Source organism: Octopus sinensis, linkage group LG4 (genome assembly GCF_006345805.1).
Source record: "Octopus sinensis linkage group LG4, ASM634580v1, whole genome shotgun sequence".
NCBI lineage: Eukaryota > Metazoa > Mollusca > Cephalopoda > Octopoda > Octopodidae > Octopus > Octopus sinensis.
In genome coordinates, this window is record NC_043000.1 from 87,922,125 (window position 1) to 87,948,049 (window position 25,925).

The 25,925-nt window shown below is 35.5% G+C and overlaps 1 protein-coding gene across 1 annotated transcript in view; it reads right to left on the minus strand.

The window, feature by feature from the left end:
- Window positions 1-25,925, minus strand: part of LOC115210881 (focadhesin) — a 321,641-nt gene that overhangs the window by 225,055 nt on the left and 70,661 nt on the right. The window contains exons 8-15 of the mRNA XM_029779651.2: window positions 23,369-23,453; window positions 17,728-17,948; window positions 16,925-17,194; window positions 14,164-14,268; window positions 10,225-10,454; window positions 8,908-9,034; window positions 4,420-4,478; window positions 586-661 (exon numbers count right to left, since the gene is read on the minus strand). Of these exons, the coding sequence (XP_029635511.1) occupies window positions 586-661; window positions 4,420-4,478; window positions 8,908-9,034; window positions 10,225-10,454; window positions 14,164-14,268; window positions 16,925-17,194; window positions 17,728-17,948; window positions 23,369-23,453 (1,173 nt within the window). The remainder of the gene's footprint in view (window positions 1-585; window positions 662-4,419; window positions 4,479-8,907; window positions 9,035-10,224; window positions 10,455-14,163; window positions 14,269-16,924; window positions 17,195-17,727; window positions 17,949-23,368; window positions 23,454-25,925) is intronic.

Consider the following 25,925-nt stretch of genomic DNA (forward strand, 5'->3'; position numbering starts at 1 on the left):
GTCATATATCAGCATGTGTATATTAAATTTTTTTTTTCTGTAATGAGATAAAAAACCAAGGCTGTGTAGATTTTAGAACATTTTACATTATCTTATATTTTTACGTAATAGACAAGGGAAGGAAAAGAACTTCATTTTCAGGTTTTATTATAATCCATGATATTCCATGTTACATTTGTTCCTATCTCTAAATGTCGAGTAATGATTAGAGATTCTTCTAGATAACAGTGAAGACATGCTTCCAATATAAAAATATACTTGATTATGAGTATTCATTTTACACTGGTAAATAGAATTATTAATTTTAGAGTTACTCGACATTTTTTATTTGGAATCAATGTAGAATATATATATATATATATCTGTAAAAGTAATATGTGACAATTATTCGGTAGCCAAGATATAACTCCGAATTACACAGCTACATCATGTGTCCAGTTTTATATTTGGGAAAATAGTTTGGAAAGCCTCAAGCTGTTACGACAACTGCCCAAGCAGAATTCAGATATACAAGGATATGCATTTAGAGAGAAAAATAGATTGCAAAAGAAAATGAAATACTGTAATGAATGAAACAATTTTTACCTCAAATTCTTCATTTTGAACAGCTAATTGTGGTACTAGAGCAAATAACTTGCAAATTTCTATGGTAATGCCAGGTCTAAAAATTAGATAAAAAAGACAATGGAATATACCAAAATGACATGTCCTCAAATCATTTGCTGTTTAAAGAAACTAACAGTTGCAACTAGCTGGCTTATCAGCCAACAGTTAATTGATGATTTAAATTAGTATTGCACCCTGCTATCAACCAAGTTGCCTGATGTATATTTTTACGGAAACCTTCATCTTGTAGTAAAGAATATAACTGAGGTCAAGTATCATAGGCAAATAGCTCAGTGGTTACAGTATTGGGCTTACAATCTTGATGTAGGGAGTTCAATTCTCAGACAAGGCTGCGTGTTGTGTTCTTGAGCAAGATACTTTATTTCAAGCTGCTGCAGTTAACTCAGCTGTAGAAATGAGTTGCAACATCACTAGTGCCAAGCTGTATCAGCCTTTGCCTTCTCTTGGATAATATCTGTGGTGTGAGGAGGGGAGACCAGTGTGTGTGGGCAACTGCTGGTCTTCCATAAACAACCTTGCCTGGACTTGTGCCTCATGGCCAAAGAAGGTCTTTTTATCCAGAGGTTACCGAGATGGTAGAGATCTTCAATAAATGCGTAACAGTATCTTGTTTCACATATGATGTTTCATAGTTCAAATAGCACTGTGGTTAATTTTATCTTTCAGAAATCAAAATCAGTCCAGTCAATTGCATGGTTGATTGAGAGGGCGGGGGAGATACGGAAAGAGAAGTAAATAAATTGATAGAGAGAAAGACTGACAGATAGATACATATAAAATATTGAATAGATGGTGGTGGGAGAGCAATATATACAGCACACTTGATGTTTTCACATGTGATTGGCCAGTTACTGCAATATTTGTCCCAAGATAGCACCACTAATGGATTTGCTGTATTACAAACACAGTAAATATCAGAGGGAAATGAAAATTTTTCCCAGCAGTGGTCAGTGAGTGACTGATGCATCCCAGCCTTTAAAACTGCATTACTGAACATGTCTTCTTATTTTAACTCTTTAGCATTCAGATTACTTGGTCAATTGTATTACTTGTTTATTCACATTATTTTGAATTAGCCATGAATTATCTCATAGCTTTGTGATTTTGATGGAACAATTGTTTATTTTAAGAATGGCATTGTAGAGTAGGTGTAGAGGTCAGATCTGACCAGTTTTAACATTAAAAGGTAGAACATCTTGGCTGGATATAGCCAGCTTAAATGCTAAACGTTTAAAATAGTAAAATGAGATCTGAAGGAAATTTGCCTGCTATTTCTTTCTACCAAGTCTAGTGATGCAGAACCTCATAGTTACTTCAACTAGGAGGTGATATAAATCCCCATTTATACATAGCAGATTTGTGATCTTGCAGTAGTGAGTTCAATTTCACTAGTGAGAACTATCAAGTACAATACAGTGGTATTCTGTCCAACAAAAAGACTTGTTTCTTCAATAACAAAACCCATATGCATCAGGTCATCAGTCAGTGGAAAGAAATTATTTCTCAAAGTGGTATAAGGTTACAGGTTTGTAAGTCAAGGACATAATTGATTTAATCAACCCCTGTATATCATTGGTGTTAATTAACTCAGTCCCACTAGTCTTTGAACTCGGAATAAAGAGGAATGAAATAAAATAATGCTGTTCTATCAATTTTGCCACTCCACTCTGCTGGCATGCAGGGTGTGTGAAACAATGACTCAACCTATAAGAAATAGTAGCCAAATGCCTTCAAATTATATACTATAATCCTAAATATGCAAAGGATGCATTGTAACAATTAAGTTGTACAGATCTGAAAAAAAGATGGGATGGTCATAGCAAGAATGCCTTTGTCAAAGGCTTGCATAATCAAAACTTACCTGAGTTCAACAACAACAACACCAAGAAAAATAGCATTAATTGTTGGAGTGAGAAATTTAGAGGTATTTTGAACCTCTAACCCTGAAGTAGTAATAGTTACTGTGTATGTATATATATATATATATATATATATAGGCGCAGGAGTGGCTGTGTGGTAAGTAGCTTGCTTACTAACCACATGGTTCCGGGTTCAGTCCCACTGCGTGGCACCTTGGGCAAGTGTCTTCTACTATAGCCTCGGGCCGACCAAAGCCTTGTGAGTGGATTTGGTAGATGGAAACTGAAAGAAGCCTGTCGTATATATGTATGTATATATATATGCATGTGTGTGTTTGTGTGTCTGTGTTTGTCCCCCTAGCATTGCTTGACAACCGATGCTGGTGTGTTTATGTCCCCGTCACTTAGCGGTTCGGCAAAAGAGACCGATAGAATAAGTACTGGGCTTACAAAAGAATAAGTCCTGGGGTCGAGTTGCTCGATTAAAGGCGGTGCTCCAGCATGGCCGCAGTCAAATGACTGAAACAAGTAAAAGAGAGTAAAGAGATATATATCAATAAAGTTGCGAGATAACTGTGGGAAGATTGCTTTCTGATCAAAACTTCTGTACATTAACTCTTTTGGCTCCAACCCACCTGAAACTGCCCCATTGTACAAACTTGTTCTATTCTTTTACTTGTTTCTGTCATTTGACTGCGGCCATGCTAGAGCACTGCCTTAAGTCGAGCAAATCGACCCCAGGACTTATTCTATCAGTTTCTTTTGCTGAACCGCTGAGTTATGGAGATGTAAACACACCAGCATTGGTTGTCAAGTGATGTTGGGGGGACAAACACAGATACACAAACAAATACACACACATACATATATATATATATATATGACGGGCTTCTTTCAGTTCCCGTCTACCAAATCCACTCACAAGGCTTTGGTTGGCCCAAGGCTATAGTAGAAGACACTTGTCCAAGTTGTCATGCTGTGAGACTGAACCCAGAACTATGTGGTTGGTAAGCTAGCTACTTACCACACAGTCACTCCTGTGCCTATGGTACAAACCTCCAGCTTTAAAGGAATCTAAATGAAAGTCTTCCATCAAAAGTTCCTGTTAATTTATGATCTGAATACCAGCTCCATAATGTTGCAATTATTTTACTAAAGTCTTCATTATTTACAAAATTTATTGAAACAAAGGTAGAGTATTTTGATAGAAATGTGATAACTAAAAGGGTTAATTGTCCTTTATTGGTATAATTAATTATAAGAGGCTAATTGGCTAAGTAAATGGTGGGAGGACAAATAAACTTTGTGTATCATTAGGTTACATTCTGCTTCAGGAATTAAAGGAAGCGGCGTGACAACAAGGATGAATTTCAGAAGCTGGACCCTGGACAATATTTTCTGACAATGCTCTGTTTCAGAAAAAAGTGGCATATGATTTCAGGGAGATATTGCTGGCAAATTGTTTAGAGCATGGTCAAAATTTATGTGGTATTTACTTAGATGACTTTATGTTTAGGAAAATCACGAGATCAACATCCCCATTCAGCCTTCAGGAGTCGAGGAAGTACAAATAAATAACTGTGTTGATTCCACTATTGCAAACTAGACATGACTTGTAATAGAAAATTCCACAGAGACTTACTTAGCTTAGTTTATCTACCCATAGAATATATGACAAGCATATCTTGGAAAGTTATCAGTTGCAGACAATTGAATACAGAAACAAAACAAAGCAAAACAAAAAAAAAAAAATTGCTACTCAGCTGCTTACAGTTATTGAAACTAAAGTTCAGCTCTGTGGCTCTGTTAACTCTTCTAATTATAACTGCAATATGATTACACCACAAAGCTGAATTAGTGATAAGATGTCAGACTCTCAAAAATAATAAAGTATAAAATTTTGAAACTCTATATGACATAATATGAGACTTACCTAGAATCATTGGCAAGTTTGGTTGACAGTAACTTCCACAGACTTTGAATATTGATCACCTGTAGTGATAAAACATATATAAGTATAAACACACTCCTCCTACTCCTTTTTCATCCTCTCTCCCCTCACTCTCTTTATTTTCAACTAGACTAGCCATTTTAGGCTTATTGATACCAACCTGCCTGAGGTCACCCTTGGTTTTAAGATGTGAAAAATTCCTGACCCAAATTAAAACCTTTCATCAAATTTTCATGTCTATTTAAAGTTTATCACCACACAACTCATGGTTTAGTAACTGATGTTGTTAAAAATGTGAATAAAAATCTAAGAATATAAGGAATGAAAGAGGTAAATAAAGACAGGTAAAACAATGTTAGTTACATTTCTTGTAACATAACTAAAACCTGCTTAGCTAGTCTTCAAACTTTAGTTTAATAATGGCAAAATTATTTTACTAAATTCTTTATTATTTTCAAAATTAATTGAAACAAAGACTGTGTATTTCAAACGGAATATGGTAAGAAAAGGTCAACTCTTTAATACTAACACATCTAAGACAGCCTCTGGCTCTATGATGCAAACTTTCAGTTTTAAAGAGATCTAAACAAAATCCTCCCACCAAAATTTCATGTTTATTTATGTTCCAAACACCAGCTTCACAATGACAATGACAAAGTCCAGTTCTATATTTAAGAGATGAGGAAATTATGTACTTTATTTACATTATTCACATTCGACGGATATTTGTCCTCATCTTGTTTGTTGTTAACACAATGTTTTGACTGATATACCCTCCAGCCTTCATCAGGTGTCTTGGGGAAATTTTGAACCTGAGTTCTCATTTCTAAGGTATTTTTCGATGTTATTATTATTATTATTATTATTCAGGTCACAGCTTGGAATCTTGGGGTTAGTAGCCTGCGCTCTGAACCACTATGCCATATGCCTGATGAAGGTTGGAGGGTATATCAGCCGAAATGTTGTGTTAACAACAAACAAGATGAGGACAAATATTCATCGAATGTAAATAATGTAAATGACAAAGTTATTTTAATAAATTCATCAATTTTTTTTTTTCCCAAATTACTTGAAATGTAAGTAATGTATTTCAAAAGAAATATGGTATAGAAACAGTTAAGTGTTTGAATCTCAAAATAACCAAGCGGGAATTCAAAATAACCAAGTGGGAATTCTCTGATAAAACTTAAATTCTTTTGATGTAGGCTGTTGTCTACATCGACAACTGATCAATAACAACACAAAGTTATACAAATCTATTGCAACATTAACCTTTCAGCATCCAAATTGGCCATGGCCATCTGAAATATTTAACCTGATTTATGTTGAAACTGGCCAGATTTGGCTTCTCACTTCAAACCAACAATGCCATTCTAAAACTAAGCTATCACGTCACTGAGATCTCTAAAATACAAGATAATACATGATTAACTGAAAACAAAATAAATAAACAAACATTGTATTTGACAAAGTAATCTGAATACTAAAGGTTAACAGGGAAGGTTTAGACAAAATAGTGAAACCTAAAATTGATGACAAAATAGAGATCTTTATAAAAATGCAAAGCTAATATTATACTTAAGGGACATAAAGGTAACATAGTTTCTAGATCTAAACCATCATTTTCACATTTATTTTTCTATGCCAACTATTGGTGAGATAGGATTTATCAAAGCAGGATTTCTATGGCCATGTGAATTTCCTGTTGCCAACTCACATGTTTCCAGACAAGTAATATTTCAGACGAGTGGAATCAAATGAGATAGCTCATTATGACATTTAAAATCAACAAGCAATGTCATGACAAGGACACTTTATGCCTCCCTTTCTTTCTTTCTCTCTCTCACACATACACACACACACATATACGATGAGCTTCTTTCAGTTTCCATATCTGCCAAATCGACTTGTAAGGCTTTGGTTGCCTTGACACTATAACAGAAGACACTTCCTTAAGGTGCCATGCAGTGGAACTGAACCTAAAACCATAGTTGGGAAGCAAGCTTTTTAACCACACAACTATACATACCTAAATGTGGTTAAAATCTAGCTAAATCAACAACAGCTGGTAAGAAAACTGCACTATGGCAGTATTAGCAGATTAATGGCAGTATTAGCTAAACTACTAACTGTAACTAATTCAATAATAGTAACACAGTCATCACTAAGTTTAGGCATCATTAGTAAGAAACGCAATAACAAGGTTGGCATAATAGAATGTTATTTATCAATCTCTAAAGCATTATTCGGCTAAGTATTACACTTTGCTAAAAGTTAAATGCTATCTCTGTGCTCATCAACGTATTGGTTAGTTGATGTTATCAAACAATCTTGCTTTCAAATTGGATATCATGAAGCTTCAAGCAATCAGATAGAATACACACACACACATAAGCACTGTGGTTAAGATTTGTGCTTCTCAGTCACATGGATTTGATTTCGGTCAACTAAGTATCACCTTGTGAAAGTGTCTTCTACCATAGCAGTCAGCTGAAAAGCCTTGTAGGTGAGTTTGGTGGATGGAAACTGAAAGAAGCCTAGCATTTTAATATCCATTTCTCTATGCTTGCAAAGGTTGGACAGAATTAGTAAAAGCAGGCTTTTAGTTGCATGCCCTCCCTGTCACCAACCCTCACCTGTTTTCAAGTAAGGCAACATTTTCTCATAACCAGATGTGTTTTCAAAGAAAGACTAAAAGGAAAGAACACGCATTATGTGTGTGTGTGTGTGCACATATGTGTGTATGTATATGAGTGCATGTGTGTGCGCATGAGTGTTTCTATGTCTCCCTGTCTTGATATTCTGTGATGGTCACACAAGCGATGTCATTTGTTCCCAATCTTCCATATAAACATGTCCAGTTACAGGAAAACATTATGTTGCTTGTAAACAAGTAGGAGAGGCATCTAGCTGTAGAAAATTTGCTTCAACAAATTCCACTCAAACCACTTTTCCATGCATTTGCATGTAAAAGTAGTAAATTAAAACAATGATAAGTTTGTTTCCCAACCACATGGTTCTGGGTTCAGTCTCACGGCATGGCATCTTGGGCAAGTGTTTTCAACTATACTTTCAGCAAACCAAAGCTTTATGAGTGGATCTGATAGAAGCCTATCATATATCATCAGCACTGAATGTCTATTGTCCATGCTGCCATGGGTTGGATGGTTTTGATCTAAACTTGGGAACTGCACCAGACACCAGTCTGATTCGGCATAGTTTCTATGGCTGGATGCCCTTCCAAACACCAACCGCTTTACAGAGTGTGCTGGGTGCTTTTATGTGGCACTGTATGGGCACATTTAAGTGGCACCACACAGGCACTTTTATTTGGAACTACATTGGTGCTTTTACATAGCACCACATGGGCTTCTTTTATGTGGCACCACTTGAGTAATTTACATGGCACACACACACATGTATGTATATAAGTGTGTGTGTGAATCTGACAAATGACGGAATTCCTGAGTCATGCGGAAACAGTGATTCAAATGTTCTGGGGAGACAAAGTCTTCTGCCACTTTGATACAACTGTGTAAATTCCGTACCTGATGAGGTGCTCCTGCTGGAATGAACACAGCATCACCCAGACATTGTACAATGGTGTAACCATGTACACCATATTCTTTGTTAAGACGGTCCCGCAGATCAGCATCCAGATACCAGCTTTGATCGTGAATTGGATCATGATCAGGTTCTAGCAGCTGTCCATTTTCTTTCCCAACCTTATTTAGCAAGTCTCTAATTTTGTCAGCTTCTTCAGCACAATAAATATGCCACAGAGCGCCTGGGATTTCATTGACTTCTCTTACCCGTCTCTTGGTAATAATATCACAGTAACCATGAAGATAAACTTCAGGTCAAGAATATCATTTACCATGCTGTGAAAGATGCCATTGCTGTCCTCAGTGATAAACCTGTGGAATGAAATCCTCTTAAGTAGAGCTGTATACATCTTGCTACTTGTTTCTGGCTGGTTTTGTAAACAATGACCAAGACTGGCTGGACAGAAAAACTCTGATAAACCTGCCAGCCAGCCATACCAAGTGACATCCCACCTACACTGCCAAAGTCACTCCTGGCACTTTTTTTTTTATCTGTTATTGCATTGTTATTAAAAGCCGTCTTTGTCCTTGTCAATCCTGCTAACTCTACTACATCCTACTTTGTGTTGTCAACTTTGTGTGTGTGTGCATGTTTCCTAGTCTCGACTTCATGTGTACTTGTAATGATTGTCATTATCAAACAAGCAGTGTCGTTCATTTCCAATATACTGTGAAAACATATCTAATCATGGAGACATATCTTACTTGAAACAGGTAAATAAATTCTTTCCAAGGATGGAAAGTGAATATTAAACTTGAATGAAATATGTATGTGTGTGTGTGTGTGTGTGTGTGTGCACACATATTGAAAATTATCTTCTTTATATTTTATTTTAGGGTTGAATAATCAAGAGAAATAACTCACTTCTGCTTCACAAAGGTGCGTTAATCCTTTCAATGCCATTATTGCCGCTGGAGTGGTTGATTTTAATAAGCAGCTATTGAGAATATCAGATAAAAGACTTAACATATCTGGTCCATGCTGTACAGGCCTGTAAACATAAGATATATGAATAGTCATTGAGTAAATATTTATTTTAGAAAGATTAATTTATTCATATTATATGATGCATATATTGCGGTCAATTTATTATTATTATTATTATTATATAATGCATACATGTCATGTAAAAATATTTCCTTTTTCTGTTTATAACCTAGCCATCATACATACACACACAGAGAGTTTCCTCACACATTATTTCTCTTTGATAAGTATTTCCTTTATATTGCTCTTGTTTTGGTTTTCTCCTTCAATCACTCTTTCTTCTACTTTCTATTCACCTCATTCATGCTGGCTTAAATGAACTTAGACAGCAATACAGCAGGTAAGGCTCTTTAGTGATACTGATGACCAAAAATCCCTCTTTGGTACTGTTACCAAGATAAAATGTACTCGGGTTACTCTGTAAAGAAGCTGGTGTAAAGAAAGGTATCCAACCATAGAAATCATGCTAAAGTTGGAATGTATCAGTGAGATTTCATTGCTGACCTATCAAGGAGGGCAGTAACTCCAAAGAAGCACTGATTTATACTGTGGCAACTGTCTAAGCTAGTGGTTCCCAACCTGTGGTCTGCAAAGGTAGTACTAGGGGTCCATGAACTAAATTCAAAATTTCATATATATATATATATGTAAGCATATTAAAAGGGGTCTGTGGGTAAACTCATTTAAATAAAAGGGATCTTTGGTAGTGAAAAGGTGGGGAACCACTGGGCTAAGTCATGCCAGCAATAAAAGTGAATGTATGATACTGCTGATGATACAGAGGAGGATGTGTTACAATGTAAATGAACTCAGACACAATGGGCTCTTTTCAGTTTCTGTCTATAAAACCACTCATAAGGCTTTGGTTACAGGCCTGGGTTACAGTATAAGACACATGCCCAAGTTTCAACATAGTGGGACTGAACATAAAATCACATGGTTGGAAAGCAAGAGTCTTAACTACATGCAGTATACAAAACTTCTTGTTCCTAACCTGAAAATGTTTTCATTCTGTAGAGTCAGAATGGAGCCAAAAACATGTTGCTTAGAGAATGAGTCACAAATTGATTTTAAATATTGTTTAAAAAAAAAAAATTGAAAATTTTTACTGGTTTAATTAAACTCTAAATAATATTTTGATTGTTGTTTTTAACACAAAAAATGCTCAAAGTTATAACAAACCAAGATAATCACCTTAATTCACAGATACTTGTGATCGAGTGTGCTTTAGCAAAAACTACTTCATTTGTTATTGCTGCTATGGTACCTGGAGTGATGGACTCTTCTGTAAGTGCTTTCTGCAACTGGGGGAAGCAGCGGTCCTGTATTTTCCACAATTCTGTCAGTAGTGTAATGAAAATGGCTTTCAGCCCCTTGTAAGAGCCTAATTCTTGGATAGATTTCAAAATTGGACCAACTACAACCTACAAAAGAGATAAAGAAAATTAGAGCTCAAGTATAATATCTTTAGAAGTCTTGGAAAAGCATTCACTTCTGGGGTTTTTTTAATACTTAATTTACTAATTTGCTTAAATAATTTGAAAAATATTTTTATACTAGAGTGTTACTTGTCATACAATGAGTAACATTGGAAATATAATTTTGCTATCAGAAGTACACTCTGGCACCTCATCTCCAATTTTATCATCTTTCTAACTACTCTCACTCATGCTTCTATAATATAGGGTAGCCATGTATCTATCTCCTCTACAGCCAAGTATCTCTTTTGTGCCATGTACAGGGCAGCCATGTGTCTCTTTTGTCTCTCTTATTTCTTTATTGCCCACAAGGGGCTAAACATAGAGGGGACAAACATGGTTCCAGGATCAGTCCTACTGCATGTCATCTTCAGCAAATGTCTTCTACTATAGCCTCGGGCCAACCGAAGCCTTGAGAGTGGATTTGGTAGATGGAAACTGAAAGAAGCTCATCAGATATATGTATATATATGTATGTGTGTATGTATACGTTTGTGTGTCTGTGTTTGTCCCCCCAACATCACTTGATAACCGATGGTGGTGTGTTTATGTCCCCGTAACTTAGCGGTTAGGCAAAAGAGACTGATAGAATAAGTACTAGGCTTACAAAGAATAAGTCCTAGGGTCGACTTGCTCGACTAAAGGTGGTGCTCCAGCATGGCTGCAGTGAAATGACTGAAACAAGTAAAAGAGTAAAAAGAGAGAGAGAGAGTAATATGATTTTTTTTCATATGTGTTGAATGGCTATGGAGGTCCAGTAGAGTTAAATAAGAATCAAAGGTGCCCATGGGGAAAAAATGGTTGAGAACTACTGCTTGAGAGGAACCCTATTTCAGTTGCATGTATTAATGATCATGCCCTTTTAGTCATTTAACCAAAATTCATAAACATAGGTGAGGACAGGCACAAAAACCAAATTGAAGATTGTGAGTTTGGCTGTTTCAACAATCTCTTCCTTTTTGAGGATTGAATACTGGGATTGGTGCATTACTGTGCCAGCACCAGCAATTCTTGCAACCAACTCAGCCTCCTGTTTTCCATCACATGTGAATACAACTCCAAGATACTTAATCTCCACCACTTGTCTCAGTCATGTTCCAATAACATGCACAGTGTACTGCCTACCCTAAAGTCCAACCCCTCCTCAAAGCGGTAGGGTGGTGTAAACGGGCAGTGTCAGAGCTATGCCGTTGGGAACTTCAGTTCCAGGTAGGGCCACCCAAGGCAGATTGGTCTGGCACTGAGCGGTATTAGGGCCACAGCATGGCCAATGGGGCTCTGGTGAAAATTCCAAGAGGCGTCTGATCGGCAACTGGCAGCTTCGAGGTCGTTTTGTCCTTGAGTCTGTGGAGACTCTGCAGTAAACAGGGTGTCCCGTCACTCGGGATATGCATGCAAGATGTCGGGGACCGCTTGTGAATTCAATATTCCCATGAAACTTCTTCAAAGACGAAGCTGGCTCAACCCACCCTGGGTGAACACCGTCACACATACAGTGTACTGAGAAGATTTTCTTGAAAAGACTGATGTCTCAGTCTTCGCAACACTAACTATCTTTCTTGCCTTGCAGCACTTGGCAGTGAACCCAATCAGTACATGCTGGAGATCACCTTCTGATGAGCCAAGTAACACCATGTCATCTGTAAATATAAGCCAGTCGATCAGAAAAAAAAATACATGGGTACTATTGCATTCAAATTTAGAAACCTTCCCGAAAAAACTAAGGATGTTGAAACAGTGAAAGTTGTTTTGTTGGTAAGTTTCTTCTTTGGCCGTAGGATGCTCTGGATGAAAGCAGCTAGGTATAGTGCTAGAAAGTAAAAGAATTCTTCTTTTAACCAGGAAGTTAAAAATGCCAACCAAATAAAGGAGGCTTACAAAGCTTGGCCTGGACACAGATTTCCCCTTTTTGTGGTGAGGGTACATAAAAAAGGAGAAAACCCCAGTAAGTTATGCAAAAAAGTACAAAACAAAAAAACACAAAAAAATATCATTCTGGTAACAAACGTCTTACTTGAAAAGCTTATTAGGAAAAATATTAATTACAATGACTATTTTTATATGACATAGAGCATGACTGGAGAAATCAATCAACCAACCAACATTTATATTGGCTATTATTATGTAGAGATTCAATGTACTTTTGACAAGTTGTGGTGCATTTGAGCACTATATACAATAATTTCATTTTCATTATTAAAATTTCCAAGTTTAGGAATTGCTGAATACTATACACCTTTTCCTTGACTTATGACTGAGTTCCATTCTAACTGACAGGTTGTAAGTCAATCTGGTCGTATGTGGATTTATATTATTCAACACTATTTTCATTCAAAAGCGACTGATTATTGAAAGCATCTGAGTGAAAGACAGTGGCAAGCAGTGGATGCCTGGGTCGGAGGGAGTCCTGCATTGCCAGATGCTGTCACAGTTATCATATGCGCAGCTGCCCAACATCCGATAATTGATTATTTATTTATTTATTTACTTTCTTATTTTCTTATTTTTGTGGTCATAAGTTGAGGAGAATGCGTATTCAAATATTTTGTAAATGTATTATACAGTTTTGTACTATTGAAATCAAGTTAGCAATAGAAAATAAACACCAGAACATCACCTCTGACAACAACAACCATAACAATAACAATAATTTCAAAAGCAAAAGTAAACTCCTATGTGGATGATAATCCAGGATGAAAAGCAATGAAATATCCTTTAAATCACACTTTAACTATTTTAAAAAATGAAGAATGCGTTAAATGATGTAGCACTAGGTATATGAAAAGACAGGATGGTCAAAGTTGGAATGTCTTGATCATAGGCTTGTTTGCTCAAAGCTAACCCGGGCTAAGCAACAACAACAACAACAATATAGTAACAGAAAGTCTGTGGTCATTTTATTTGCTTAATACATGAATCATCATTATTTCCCCAAATTCTTCACTACATTTAATCCCTTTTGATACTGACTTACCTGCAACTGCCTCTGGTTCTATGATACAAACTTCTTGTTTTAAATAGATTTACATTATATCAAAATTTCATGCTTAATTTATGTTCCAACCATAATATCAAAGTTATTTTCCTAAATTCTTCATTATTTTCACAATTAACTGAAGCAATACAGTGTATTTCAACAGAGATATGATAACAAAAATGTTAAAGTAATCTAAATGAAAACCTTCCATCAAAATATCATGTTCAATTTATGTTCCAACTAGCAGCTTAACCTTTAGCACACTGTAGCTGCATCATGTCACTGTATGAGTTTTCTCCCCTGTAGTAACAGGGCAGTGGCAGGGGAAACAATTTTAGAGAAATGCAGTGTGTTAAAGGGTAATAATGACAAAGTTATTTTACTACAATCTTTATTATATTTACAATTAACAGAAACGAAGGCAAAGGATTTCAACAGAAATATTATAACATTTAGGTGGCATTCAAAGAGTCCTCTCTGATGCAAACATCCTGTATTTAGTTGTGATTTCTTCCTTTTTTTTTTCCTTTTCAGTAGGCATTGCTGGTATCAATGTTTCTCTTCTTCCTCAGAGTAAGCCATAAAAGTACTCCAAAACAAACTACAAATTATTAGGGTACCATGGCCACAGCCTTGGGCTGAAACATATATAAGAATAAAAAAAATATATGGGAATACCTTATGTTGAGCAAGTTTAGGAATCGCTTTAAGGATGTTCAGTTTGCGACTAGGATCTGGTTCACGTCCAATTTGATAGAGAAACAAGGGAAGCAAAAATGAAGCCTTAAAAGAAAAAAAGAAGGGCGTGTACAAGATACATACATATATAATACTAATAGATGAGATTTAATGAAAATGATTTTAAATTCATGTAAGAAACCCATAGATCTAGATTTAGATATAATATTTCAATGAAACAACTACATTTAATAAAAATATAAAAAAGATATTTATAAATAAAATTAAATCTGCTGAAATGTTAAAGGATTGTATTAAATATGTTATAGTAATTAATATCATCTGTCTGTCTTACTGTGGTCTGGGTAACTTCTAAACCTCTCTGCTTTTAAAAAATGCTATATGAAGAAACTTAACTACCTATAGTTCCTGCCATTCAAAAAGTGATCTAAATGGCATCGCAGCTGGAATCCAGGACAAAATACCTTGTAGTATTTAGTTATGTCCCTTTATGTTCTCAGGTGAAATTTCAGCAAGGTTGGCTAAGTTTTCCAAACTTCTGTGGTCGATAAAATATATAGCAATAACATATTGGTAGTAATCAAAATTCCTGGAAAACTGATATTCCGGTGCCAATGTTATAAATAATAGTAATTTATTGTTAGAGTGTCAGACAAGATTCCTTATGACATTTAGTTCATTCCCTTTACAATCTGAGTTCAAATATACACAGGTCAACTTCACATTTTAGCCTCTGAAGGTCAATGATATATGTACCTCTCAAGCCTTGGGGGGTGGGTACTTCAATCAATAGCACTCTTCTTCAAAGAATCAGAAAACATTATCATTAACCCCATTATTCCATGGTTTTATGCAAGTTTCTAATTGTAATACAAGATACACATATACAAAACTGTAAGTTAGTCCATAATTCTGTTTCCTAAAACAGTTAGAAATAGCTGTCAAATCATTTTCAAATTTTATCCATTGAAGTCATATCATTCCCACAGCATTTCTGCTTTTGGAGCACTTTAATTATTTTCCAATCCTCTTGGACTTGAACCATCTTTATGCATTCCAGTGTTACCTACTTTCCCTTCTTATCATCCCTAAATACAAGTTCTTAACAATACTTGCCTTCACACCCAGCTCCTATCTTAAGCTGTGTCTCACTCTTCCTTACTTTCTTGCAAGCTCTACCTGCCCACAATCTCATACCACTCCTTCAAAAATATAAGTCCCAAAGGAAGGAATATTAACCATCATCATTTAACATTCACCTTCCATGCCATATGGTTTGGATAGTTTGACTAAATCCAGTGAGACGGAGGATTGCATCAGTTCCAATGTCTGTTTTGGCATAGTTTCTATGGTAGATGATCTTCCTAACACTAATATCTTTCCCAGCATCAATTCCTAATTAATAACATTGTTCTTGGTGGTGTTAGCAGTGGTGGCAGTAGTAGCAGCAGTAGTAGTTTCCTGTTGTCTCTGCTACCCAAGTAAGAGAGATATTTATTTCTAACTAAATCCTTTATATGAAATTCATTCTGGCAAAGATTGGATGAAACTGAAAAATAGGACCAAAAAATGAGCATCTCTCCCTCTGGTGAGAATGATAGTTTATTGCAGAGATGCCTGCTGCCTTGTTACAATGAATAAACAATGTAAGGTTGAGAAGATAACTCATTAATGTTGTTAAGGACATGACAGCTAATGTGTTAGTATCACAATATAAATGTGCACAGTACACTCCTGTAAAGGAGCTGGCTATAGGAAGGACATCCAGAAATAGAAACTAAAATAGAGTGTGTAGACAGATGTAGTCTTCTAAAGAGTTAGGGGATGTTTACTTTGATTAACACCTGATACAAATCATCCTAGCATGGAAAGCAGATGTAAAATGATAATGAACATGATGATGATGGCATGTAGAGTTTTATAACAAACAAACAAAAATTGTATATTAAAGATTAGTCTTCCTCTTTAGGATTTGAAAATACTTCCATCTCAGTTATCAACCTTATTGTTTTTTTCCTGTCTTTGCTCTACAGTAATCAATCACTATGCACAATCCTTTCTTTGCATGATGTTATTCCACTGGAATCCTATCCTTTTATAGTTCTTTAAAAAGAACATTAACCACATCAATCTCACTGATAACAGAAAGCTCAAAAGCAAAGGAAACTACCCTTTTCTCTCTCTAGATTAAACCATAAAAAAATAATAATAGGCACAGGTTGCTTCCCAACCACATGGTTCTAGGTTCAGACCCACTGTATAGCACCTTGGGAAAATAGGAAAATACTTTCTACTATGGCCCTGGGCCAATAAAAGCCTTGTTAATGGATTTGATAGACAGAAACAATGTATATGTACATATCTCTGTATAAGTGTGTTTGTGTTTGTCCTCTGTCAGTGATTGACAACAGGAGTTGGTTTGTATACGTCCTCCTAACTGAACAGTTTGGCAAAAGGGATTGATAGAATAGGTACCAGGCTTTAAAAAGTAAATATTGGTGTCAACTCATTTGCCTAAAACCCTTCAAAAAAAATTTTTTAAATAAAAACATCATCTAGTTGCCCAGAAATACACTTAAGTACCTGCAAGATATTTGAAACTGTTACTTAGGAGTCAGTAGTCCAACATCCATTTATCCAATCAGTTATCTAATCTCTACTAACTGTTAACTGCTATTGTAGAGATAATCTAAGTGAAATCAGAGTTTATTCTATCTTTTTTAGAAGAGAGCAATCTTACCTGCCTGTCATCCTTTTCAGCAACTACAAGCAAACCATTCATAGCATTTGCAGAGAAATTTGTACACTGTGGTGTGACAAATAATGATGCTAAAAAATTGGTCATTATCACAGGAATTTCATTGATGCCAGTCAGTGATTCTTGAATGTTGTTCATTAACAGGAGACAATTTATTTCTGATTCATTTACTATATCAGAACACAATTTCAAATACTGTCTGCTTTGATATGCACCTTCTGTCATACACGGTTCTTCAGACCAGGAAATTGGCTTGAATATTGAAAGGAAGACAGAAAAAAGAGAAGAGAAAATGGCATATAAATGTCAATATATAAATAGTAGGGGAAATTCTCAGTTAAGACAGCATCTGTATGTAATATGATTTTTGCTAGCTAGACAGAGAACCAATGATTACATTCATGATATATCAAGTTTAACCCTTTAACAGTCAGATACACAGTCAAAAGTAATGCATATTTATGAAACATTGTTTTTAAATTAATTGTGCATCATCTTCTAACTTTGTGATTTTGATTATGTTACTATTATTTTTAGGATGATATTATTGAATAAGTGTGAGAGACCAAATCTAGCTGGTTTGATCATAAAACAGGTAGACTATTTTAGCCAGGTATGGCTAGTTTAAATAATAAAGGGTTACAGGGGAAGAAACGAATGAATAAAATTACTTGACACTCATCTATCAACTCAAAGCATTATAAAGATAAAAAACAAAATATTCCAGAATGGATGAAGCAAGAAATAAAGGGAGGCAAGAGAGGAAAAGGAAAGAGAAAACTCACCAACATCCCTGCAGTTGAATCAGTCTCTGAAGAGGCTGAGACCTTGTAATCTAGCTGAATTTTTTCCATAGCTTCTATAATGGAGGTAGACTTTGTTTGTATGGTGTGTAGAGTAAAAGGGTCTGCTTGGGGTGACAGCATGAGATATAGCAAGGGTAATATTAAGCATCCATGGACTACAGGATGAACAGCAGTGTTATTGGTATTCAGTATTATTAATGCTATAAGAAAAAAAAAAAAGAAAGAAATACAACAATATTGAATATTGAAGGTCGATAAGGAATAAACTTATACTATATATACAGAATATATACAAATATGATATCTACTACATATGTGGAAAATCAGTGTGTGTTTGTTTGTGGGGTTGTTAGCTAACTCTTCCAACATTGTTTTATTGATTTTGATGAAACTTGACACGTGAGTAGAACTCATGTCTGGAAACCTTGTGACATAATTAGACTATTGAAAAAATCAATACTACGGCACTTGGAAGGGACCTTTATATCTACCTTATATAATTTTTTTTTTTTAACATGCAGGGAAATAACTCATACTACCTACACAATTTTTTTTTAAATACTCAAGGGAAATAACCGCCATTTCATCGTTTATATTTGATTACTTTGAACCAACGATCAGCTAAATTCTGTATTTCACTACTCAGTTTTGAACTGCTAAACATTATTATTGAACTTCCTTAATTTGAATCTCTTCATTCATACATTTCTATATATATATACATACTTTTTTGAAAGCCATTACTCCGGTAATTCTGCATTTTTACAGTTACACTTTCTCCATGACTGTAGATAATTTTTTTTTTCACAACATATTTGTAGTGGCTTCATGCATAGTGTGGATTCGATCCTTGATTGCCAAATTTCATTTAACTCTTCAACAGTGCTTTTCTCATGGTAAAACAAGTTTTTCTATGAATGACAGCAGTTATACATTTCCCAGATGCCTCCTATAAGCAGAATAATGTCTTTGCCACTTGACCCTTCTAACCTCTTCTAGGGGCGGGAATGGAGATAACAGACCTCCAACGAAATCATTTGTTCTCAACAATATGTCTATCCTTCTGGCTGCTTTTTGATAGTAATAAAAACAAGAAGCCCGTTAGCTAAACGCAGTTACTGACAGTGACCACCAGTAAGTGTGAATGTTATTATTGCACTTTATTCAAACACTTCCTTCATATATCTCTATACATATATACTATATTCCTATATTACCTTTAATAAATTAGCCTTTATAAAGTTCACCTTTAAAATGCCACGATGAGTCAGAGTACGACTGGGTGCTTCTACTTCACAAGCTACTCTAATGTGACAATGGCGATCTGAAGTAAGTTCTTCATTCATTATGCTTCATATTTACAAAATAAAACAATTATTCTTTGTCTATTCTAATTCAATATCTTTACAGTTATATACATTTTGCTGTAATTAATTTACACATTGCATTAAAAGACATTTCTTCAACAACTCCAAATAACTAAATACTGCCAATGCATGCAGGGTTTTCAATTAAATTTCATCACACTATGAATGCCCATAACTCCGACGCCCAACATACAAGTCAATTGATACTGTGCTCCATACCAATGATACTGTCCATTACCCTGTTGAATTCCTCAATAGCCTTGCACCTTCAGGTCTACCACTGTATAAATTGCATCTAAAGGCTGGAGCCCCAGTTATGCTTTTAAGAAACCTCAATCTTCCAAAATTATGCAATGGCACAAGACTTATTTTTTAAAAAATTGATGGGAAAGCAAGTGGTGAAGATGTCTTCATTCCAAAGATTCCTCTGATTCTTTCAGACACAAAAATTGATTTCAAAAGGCTAAAATTCCCATTGAGATTAAGCTTTGCAATGAGCAACAACAAAGCACAGGGTCAGACATTGGAAGCGGTAGGTCTTAATCTTGCAGAACCTGCTTTTTCTCACAGACAGCAAGTGGTGAAGATGTTTTCATTCCAAAGATTCCTCTGATTGATTCCTTCTGACACAAAAATTGATTTCAAAAGGTTATGTTGGATGCTCTAGAGATGGAAATCCAAAAAATTTATTCATCTATGCACCCAACGGCAAAACCAAAAACATTGTTTAATATGAAGCTCTGCAAGACTGAAATTTTGGAACGAAGATGCCTCTCCCTCCACAACCTCCAACAACCTCTCTTGCCAACCTCCGACAAACTCTCTCGCCAGCCTCCGAAAACCTCTTTCACCAACCTCCAACAATCTCTCCCTCCTCCAGCTGACAGTTTTTGTATGTTTACATGATGGAAAATGCACCTTTTGTGGCAGTTATAATGAAATTACTTTCTTATATCAGAGTAATAAGGCGTTTCAATAGAACATCTTTACCCCCGGGAATTACCAGGTACACCAGCTAGTATATATATATATATATATATATATATATAAGAATTTTTTGTGTAATGAGATAAAAAACCAAGGCTGTGTAGATATTAGAGCATTTATAGATAGGTCCTACAGCTGTTCTTAGGATATTAATTAATAATATCCCGTCATCGGAGACAGTGTGAGAGGAAAAATTAAGTCATAGTTAGTTTCGATGTGATACAAATAGAGAGTGAGGTGGAGGAAAGAAAATAGATGTAAGATATGTATGGTTAATGAATTCATAAATCTGTTTTAAAATGTTTAATAAAATAAAGTAAATTAAAATAAGATACAATAAGGGAGAATAAAAATGGGGTAATAGGGAAATATCAGATATTTACAAGCAAGTTGTAAAAGGAAAAAAATAACAGTAATAATAATAGTGAGAGAGATGAAATAGAAAAAAAGACAGAAATATCAATATGTATGCACATCTATGTGTAGTAAACTATAACATCAAAATAAGAATAAAAATTAAAATCTAATAGATTTCTTTCCCTTTCCGTCTATCAAATCCACTCACAAGGCTTTGGTTGGCCCAAAGTTATAGCAGAAGACATTTGCCCAAGGTGCTATGCAGTGGGACTGAACCTGGAAGTATGTGGTTGAGAAGCAAGCTTCTTATCGCACACCCACTCATATATATATATATATATATATATATATATATATATATACATATACATAATAATAAATAAATAAATGCACCCTTTTAAAGCCTAGCCAGGCTCATGGGCCCAGTTTCCCTGTTTCTATGGCATATGTGTTCCCCAGGTGGATGGGACGCCAGTCCATCACAGCATTACTGATTTTTGCCAGCTGAGTGGACTGAAGCAATGTGAAATGAAGTGTTTTGCTCAAGAACACAACGTGCCGCCCGGTCCAGGAATCGAAACCACAATCTTATGATCATGGTGCTGACACCCTAACCACTAAGCCACGCACCTCCACATATCATCATCATATATATATATATATATATCTCATTTAATGTAAAGAGTTTAAAGATATGAGCTCCTAATAGTTTCTTGCATTGGAGACTTGTGTCTAGGCAGGTTTTCACAACATGCCTTATGTTTCCAAGCAACCTTGAGGCTCTGAGAGCATATGGTCTATTCAACTTGCAATTAAGGATGCTGGTACAAGAGAAATAATGAGGAAAAAATGAGAAGAAGGTAGATGCAAAAAGTGGACATTTTCTTTTCTTATGTCTTCTCTTTCTATTCACCTTTCCACTGTTGGTTGTAATGCTTGTGTGTATGAATGATGTGATGTGGCTGAAGTGAGAAAGAAACTGAATAACAAAGAATATCATGTTAGATGTCATGTTTAACCCTCATGATACCAACCCAACCATCCAAGACTGTTCCAGCTTCTTTGATAAAAACTTTCTGTATAAATTGATCTAAATTAAAATTTCCCATTAGAATTTCATGTTGATTTATGTTCCAATTAGCAGCTTAATAAGGACTGAGATATTTTAGTAAATTCCTTATAATTTTCAAAATTAATTGAAAGAAAGAGGGTGTAGTTCAAGACAAATATGATAACAATAACCCTTTAGCATTTAACCCTTTAGTTACTATATTTCTGACCAAAATACACCCCTTATGTGTTTCAATTAATTTCTAACGTAATCATAAATTTAGTCTGGTTTCATTAAACTACTATAACTTTTTTATTTATCAATATATTAACGTGAATTTTGGAAGATAATTTAATGAAATGTTCTCAACCAATTCTTTACTATAATTTTTGTCACAAAGTGACTCTAATTGCAGATAGATACAGGTAAATTCCACAAAATATAAAATTATTAAAATTTTGTTCAAACATCGCTATAGAAAATGGGTTATTAGCTAATATTCAATTGGGTATACAACAAAATTTTATGATAGAATTTGTTATTCTGGGTAACTTTCTGATACCCATAATAATATTTATGGCAAAATAGTCTTAATTTCATTTAAGGTTATGGGAAACCACTTTCTTTCGTTTTGTTGACATTTAGCGTAACGGTTCGTTTCTGCCGTAATGATTTCAAATAGGCTCATTCGAAAAAGTAAAAAGAAATAGTCTAAGGCTTTACTCTTCTGGGAAAGTCTGTGGCTTGGTCCAGTTTCTTCAGAAAAATCACCGAAAGAAACAGTTTTTAAATTTTCACTCCATTCAGGTGCCAATTCATTTTCTTTATCGCTGTCGGAGCTCTCGGACTCACTGTTTTCACTTTCGGAAAATGAAACATCAGATTCATTATCAAATACTACATGCTTTTTTTTTTCAGTCATAGAGTCAGAATTACAAATTTTGAAAACACAATAGGAACAAATTTCGGAAAAAAAATCTCCCAAAATTCACGGAATTAAAATTACACTTCGATTTTTGTACAAAACTGTAGTTGAACTCTTTACGAAGTATAATACGTGTTTTCACGAATGTACTAAAGAGATTTGCTCTGATATTCTCATTTAAATATGAATAGGTAAATTTGGGCGGTTTTGAGCGGCTTGGTCACATTAACCAAAATTTTTTTCGGGCAGTTTGGTAACGAAAGGGTTAAACTAGCCATATCTGGCCCCAAACCTTTTTCTACCTGTTTTATATTCAAACAAGCCAGTTCTGGCCTCTTCCACCTACCTAACATTGTCATTCAAAACTAAAGTAATCACACCATTGAAATCTCAATACTACAAGATAATGTATGTTTAATTCAAATTAATGTGGTTGAATATGTATTATATTTGACAAAGTAATCTGAATGGTAAACAGTTAAGAGAGACAACTACATTGGTATAAACATGTGATGCCTGTGGTGTGTAACCGACAAATAAAGAAGTGTTAGGAGTTCCAAGCAGAAATACAATTGTAGAGAAAGATGATGGAAGATATGAGCAGAAGTGGTGAAAGCTGAAATCAGAATGGTGAAGAGGACAAAGCAATGCAATAAACATCAAGACACTGAGTTACAGAGGTCTCGTCTGAACTATGCAAGCATATAAATAGCAGGCCTTTGACAGTGTACCATAACCTCTAGTCTGGTGTTTTAGACAACTTGGTGGCTTGAGGAGTATGTAAGCCATGTTTTAAGATGCTGTCAGCAAAGAGAGAGTCATCAAAAATGCAGTGAAGAATTTACCATATAGACAGATAGAGAGCAGACATGAAAATGATGATAAAGGTAAGGTTGATTCTGGAGTTGGTGGAGAAAAACTGTCATCACTTACCAATGTCTAGTACCACTGTGTTGTCAGCGTTAATTTCAAAAAGCATCAGGCTCAGTAAAATGATGTTCTGTCCTGTTGATAAAACCTAAAAATAACAACAGAGGCTGATAATTGAAACTATGTATCTCATGATGTTATATATTTCTTTATTGCCCACAAGGGGCTAAACATAGAGGGGACAAACAAGGACAGACAAAGAGATTAAGTTGATTACATCGACCCCAGTGCGAAACTGGTACTTTATTTATAGACCCCGAAATGATGAAAGGCAAAGTCGACCTCGGCAAAATTTGAACTTAGAACGTAACGATAAACAAAATACCACTAAGCATTTGGCCCAGTGTGCAAACGTGTCTGCCAGCTCGCCACCTTATCTCATGATGTTATAATCATTCTATACATTACCTTGAATGAAGTAGTCTGATAAGATGGAAAACTGCAATATTGATGATGCTAGCGATGATGGTCGTAAGTGGGGTGGTAGTGAAGATACTGATGGAGATAATGATAACAAACTAATGAAAGGGAAAATAATAAATGATGAAGATGATGGTGATGTGGTGCTCTTTTTCTTTTCTCTTCTATTTTTCCACTTGCAATGCATCCCACCCTATTGTTTGCTTTAAGATCATAATGAGGAATATAAAAGATTTTTCTTTCATGTACTTTAATCAATAGAAACTGAAGATAATTGGTCATGTGTGGTTTGAGAAAAAATGCTTATTGAATGACAGTTTATTTTGCTTATATCTGAGAGAGAGAACAGTTTAGTTCACCCCCACCCGATATATATTGATACGTTTCTGATATACAAAATGTATATAAGGTATTTTCGATTCGAGGAAATTTACTGCGGCTAATTTCTTATGTTCATTATATTTCTTACTACCACCGTCTCTACCACAATCAACATCAACACCACCGCCACTGTTTAAGAGAAAATAGTCCAAGAGAAATAATTCAGCATTGAGTAATCTCCCTTTATAACATTTTCATTTTAATAGCTAAATTACGAGAGGACAGATCTTTTATAAACTAAAGGGCAACATGTACCATCTTATCTTCTCGTATCGCTTGTTTGTAGAGGCAGCTGGTGACCCAAAGATGTAAATTATTTCAACATACACTCATGTAACATTTTGACTCCGCATACATTGCTAATATGCAATCATTACAGGATTAAAGTAATTCAAACGTTTTTTACTCATAAATTCAAGGTTGTTTTATCTCACAAAGGATTATATTTTCCGAGTCAAGTGATAAACGGATATCCCAAACACTGTTTCGCATTATTTGGTCTGACGAAAGTCATTGATGTCACAAAATATTACCTTCTAACCTCAATAAGTCACCGAAGTTTTGGCTGGTCATTGAGAGGTCACCCATTGCCTTTTGTATACCCACTCCAAAACAGTGATAAAATAACATCAGTGGTTCATTTCCTAGTAGGCGCAGCTGTGACCGTGTGGTGAGGAAGTTTACTTCCCAGCCACATGGTTCTACTTTCAGCCTAGCAAGTGTCATTTACTATAACCCTGGTCAAACAAAGCATCAAGTTGGCTTGGTAGATGGAAACTATAAGAAGCCTGTTGTATACATGTATGTATTTATGTGCATGTGTCTTCGTGTTTGTATTTGACTCCCACTATGACATGACAACCAGAGTTGGTTTGTTTATGTCCCTGTAATTTAGCAGTTCAGCAATAGAGAATTATAGAATAAGTACTAAGCTTTAAAGTTCTGGGGCTAATTTGCTTGACTAAAACCCTTCAGGGTGGTGCCACAACTTGGCCACAGTCCAATGACTGAAACAAGTAAAAGGTAAAGGATAGAAGATATATTGACAGTACAGTAGTGTGGTAGATAGAGTGATCAAAGATGTGAAAGTAGGGAAAGCTGCTGGCCAATCAAGGATAGTTGCAGAGATGCTCAAAATATCTGGTGAAGTAGGATGTTAGTTATTCAAAAAGTTAATCAAGTAACAGAGGGAAGTGTCATGCTCGATCACTGGCATAGCAGTATCAGTGTAAACTGTGATATGGATAAAGGAGATGCAGCAGAGAGGAGGAAAGATAGAAGCTTAAAATTACTGGACCAGGCTAAGAAGGTCATGCAGAGGGCCACAGAACAATCAATCAGGAATTAAGTAAGCCTTGATGAAATGCAGGTAAGACAACTGCACGAGAAATAGTTAGCAAAAAGTAAACCAGTATACTTGGCCTTCGTTGACTTGGAGAAGGCTTTTGACAGCTGTCACACCCTGTAATCTGATAGAAACTAAGGTAGTGAGCAGGCAGAAACGTTAGCATGCCGGGCAAAATGCTTAGAGGTATTTCATCTGCCACTACGTTCGGAGTTCAAATTCTGCCGAGGTCGACTTTGCCTTTCATCCTTTCGGGGTCGATTAAATAAGTACCAGTTACACACTGGGGTCGATATAATTGACTTAATCCCCTTGTCTGACCTTGTTTGTCTCCTCTATGTTTAGCCCCTTGTGGGCAGTAAAGAAATAAGAAACTAAGGAAACTAGATGTAGATAAAAGGCACGAGAGAACTA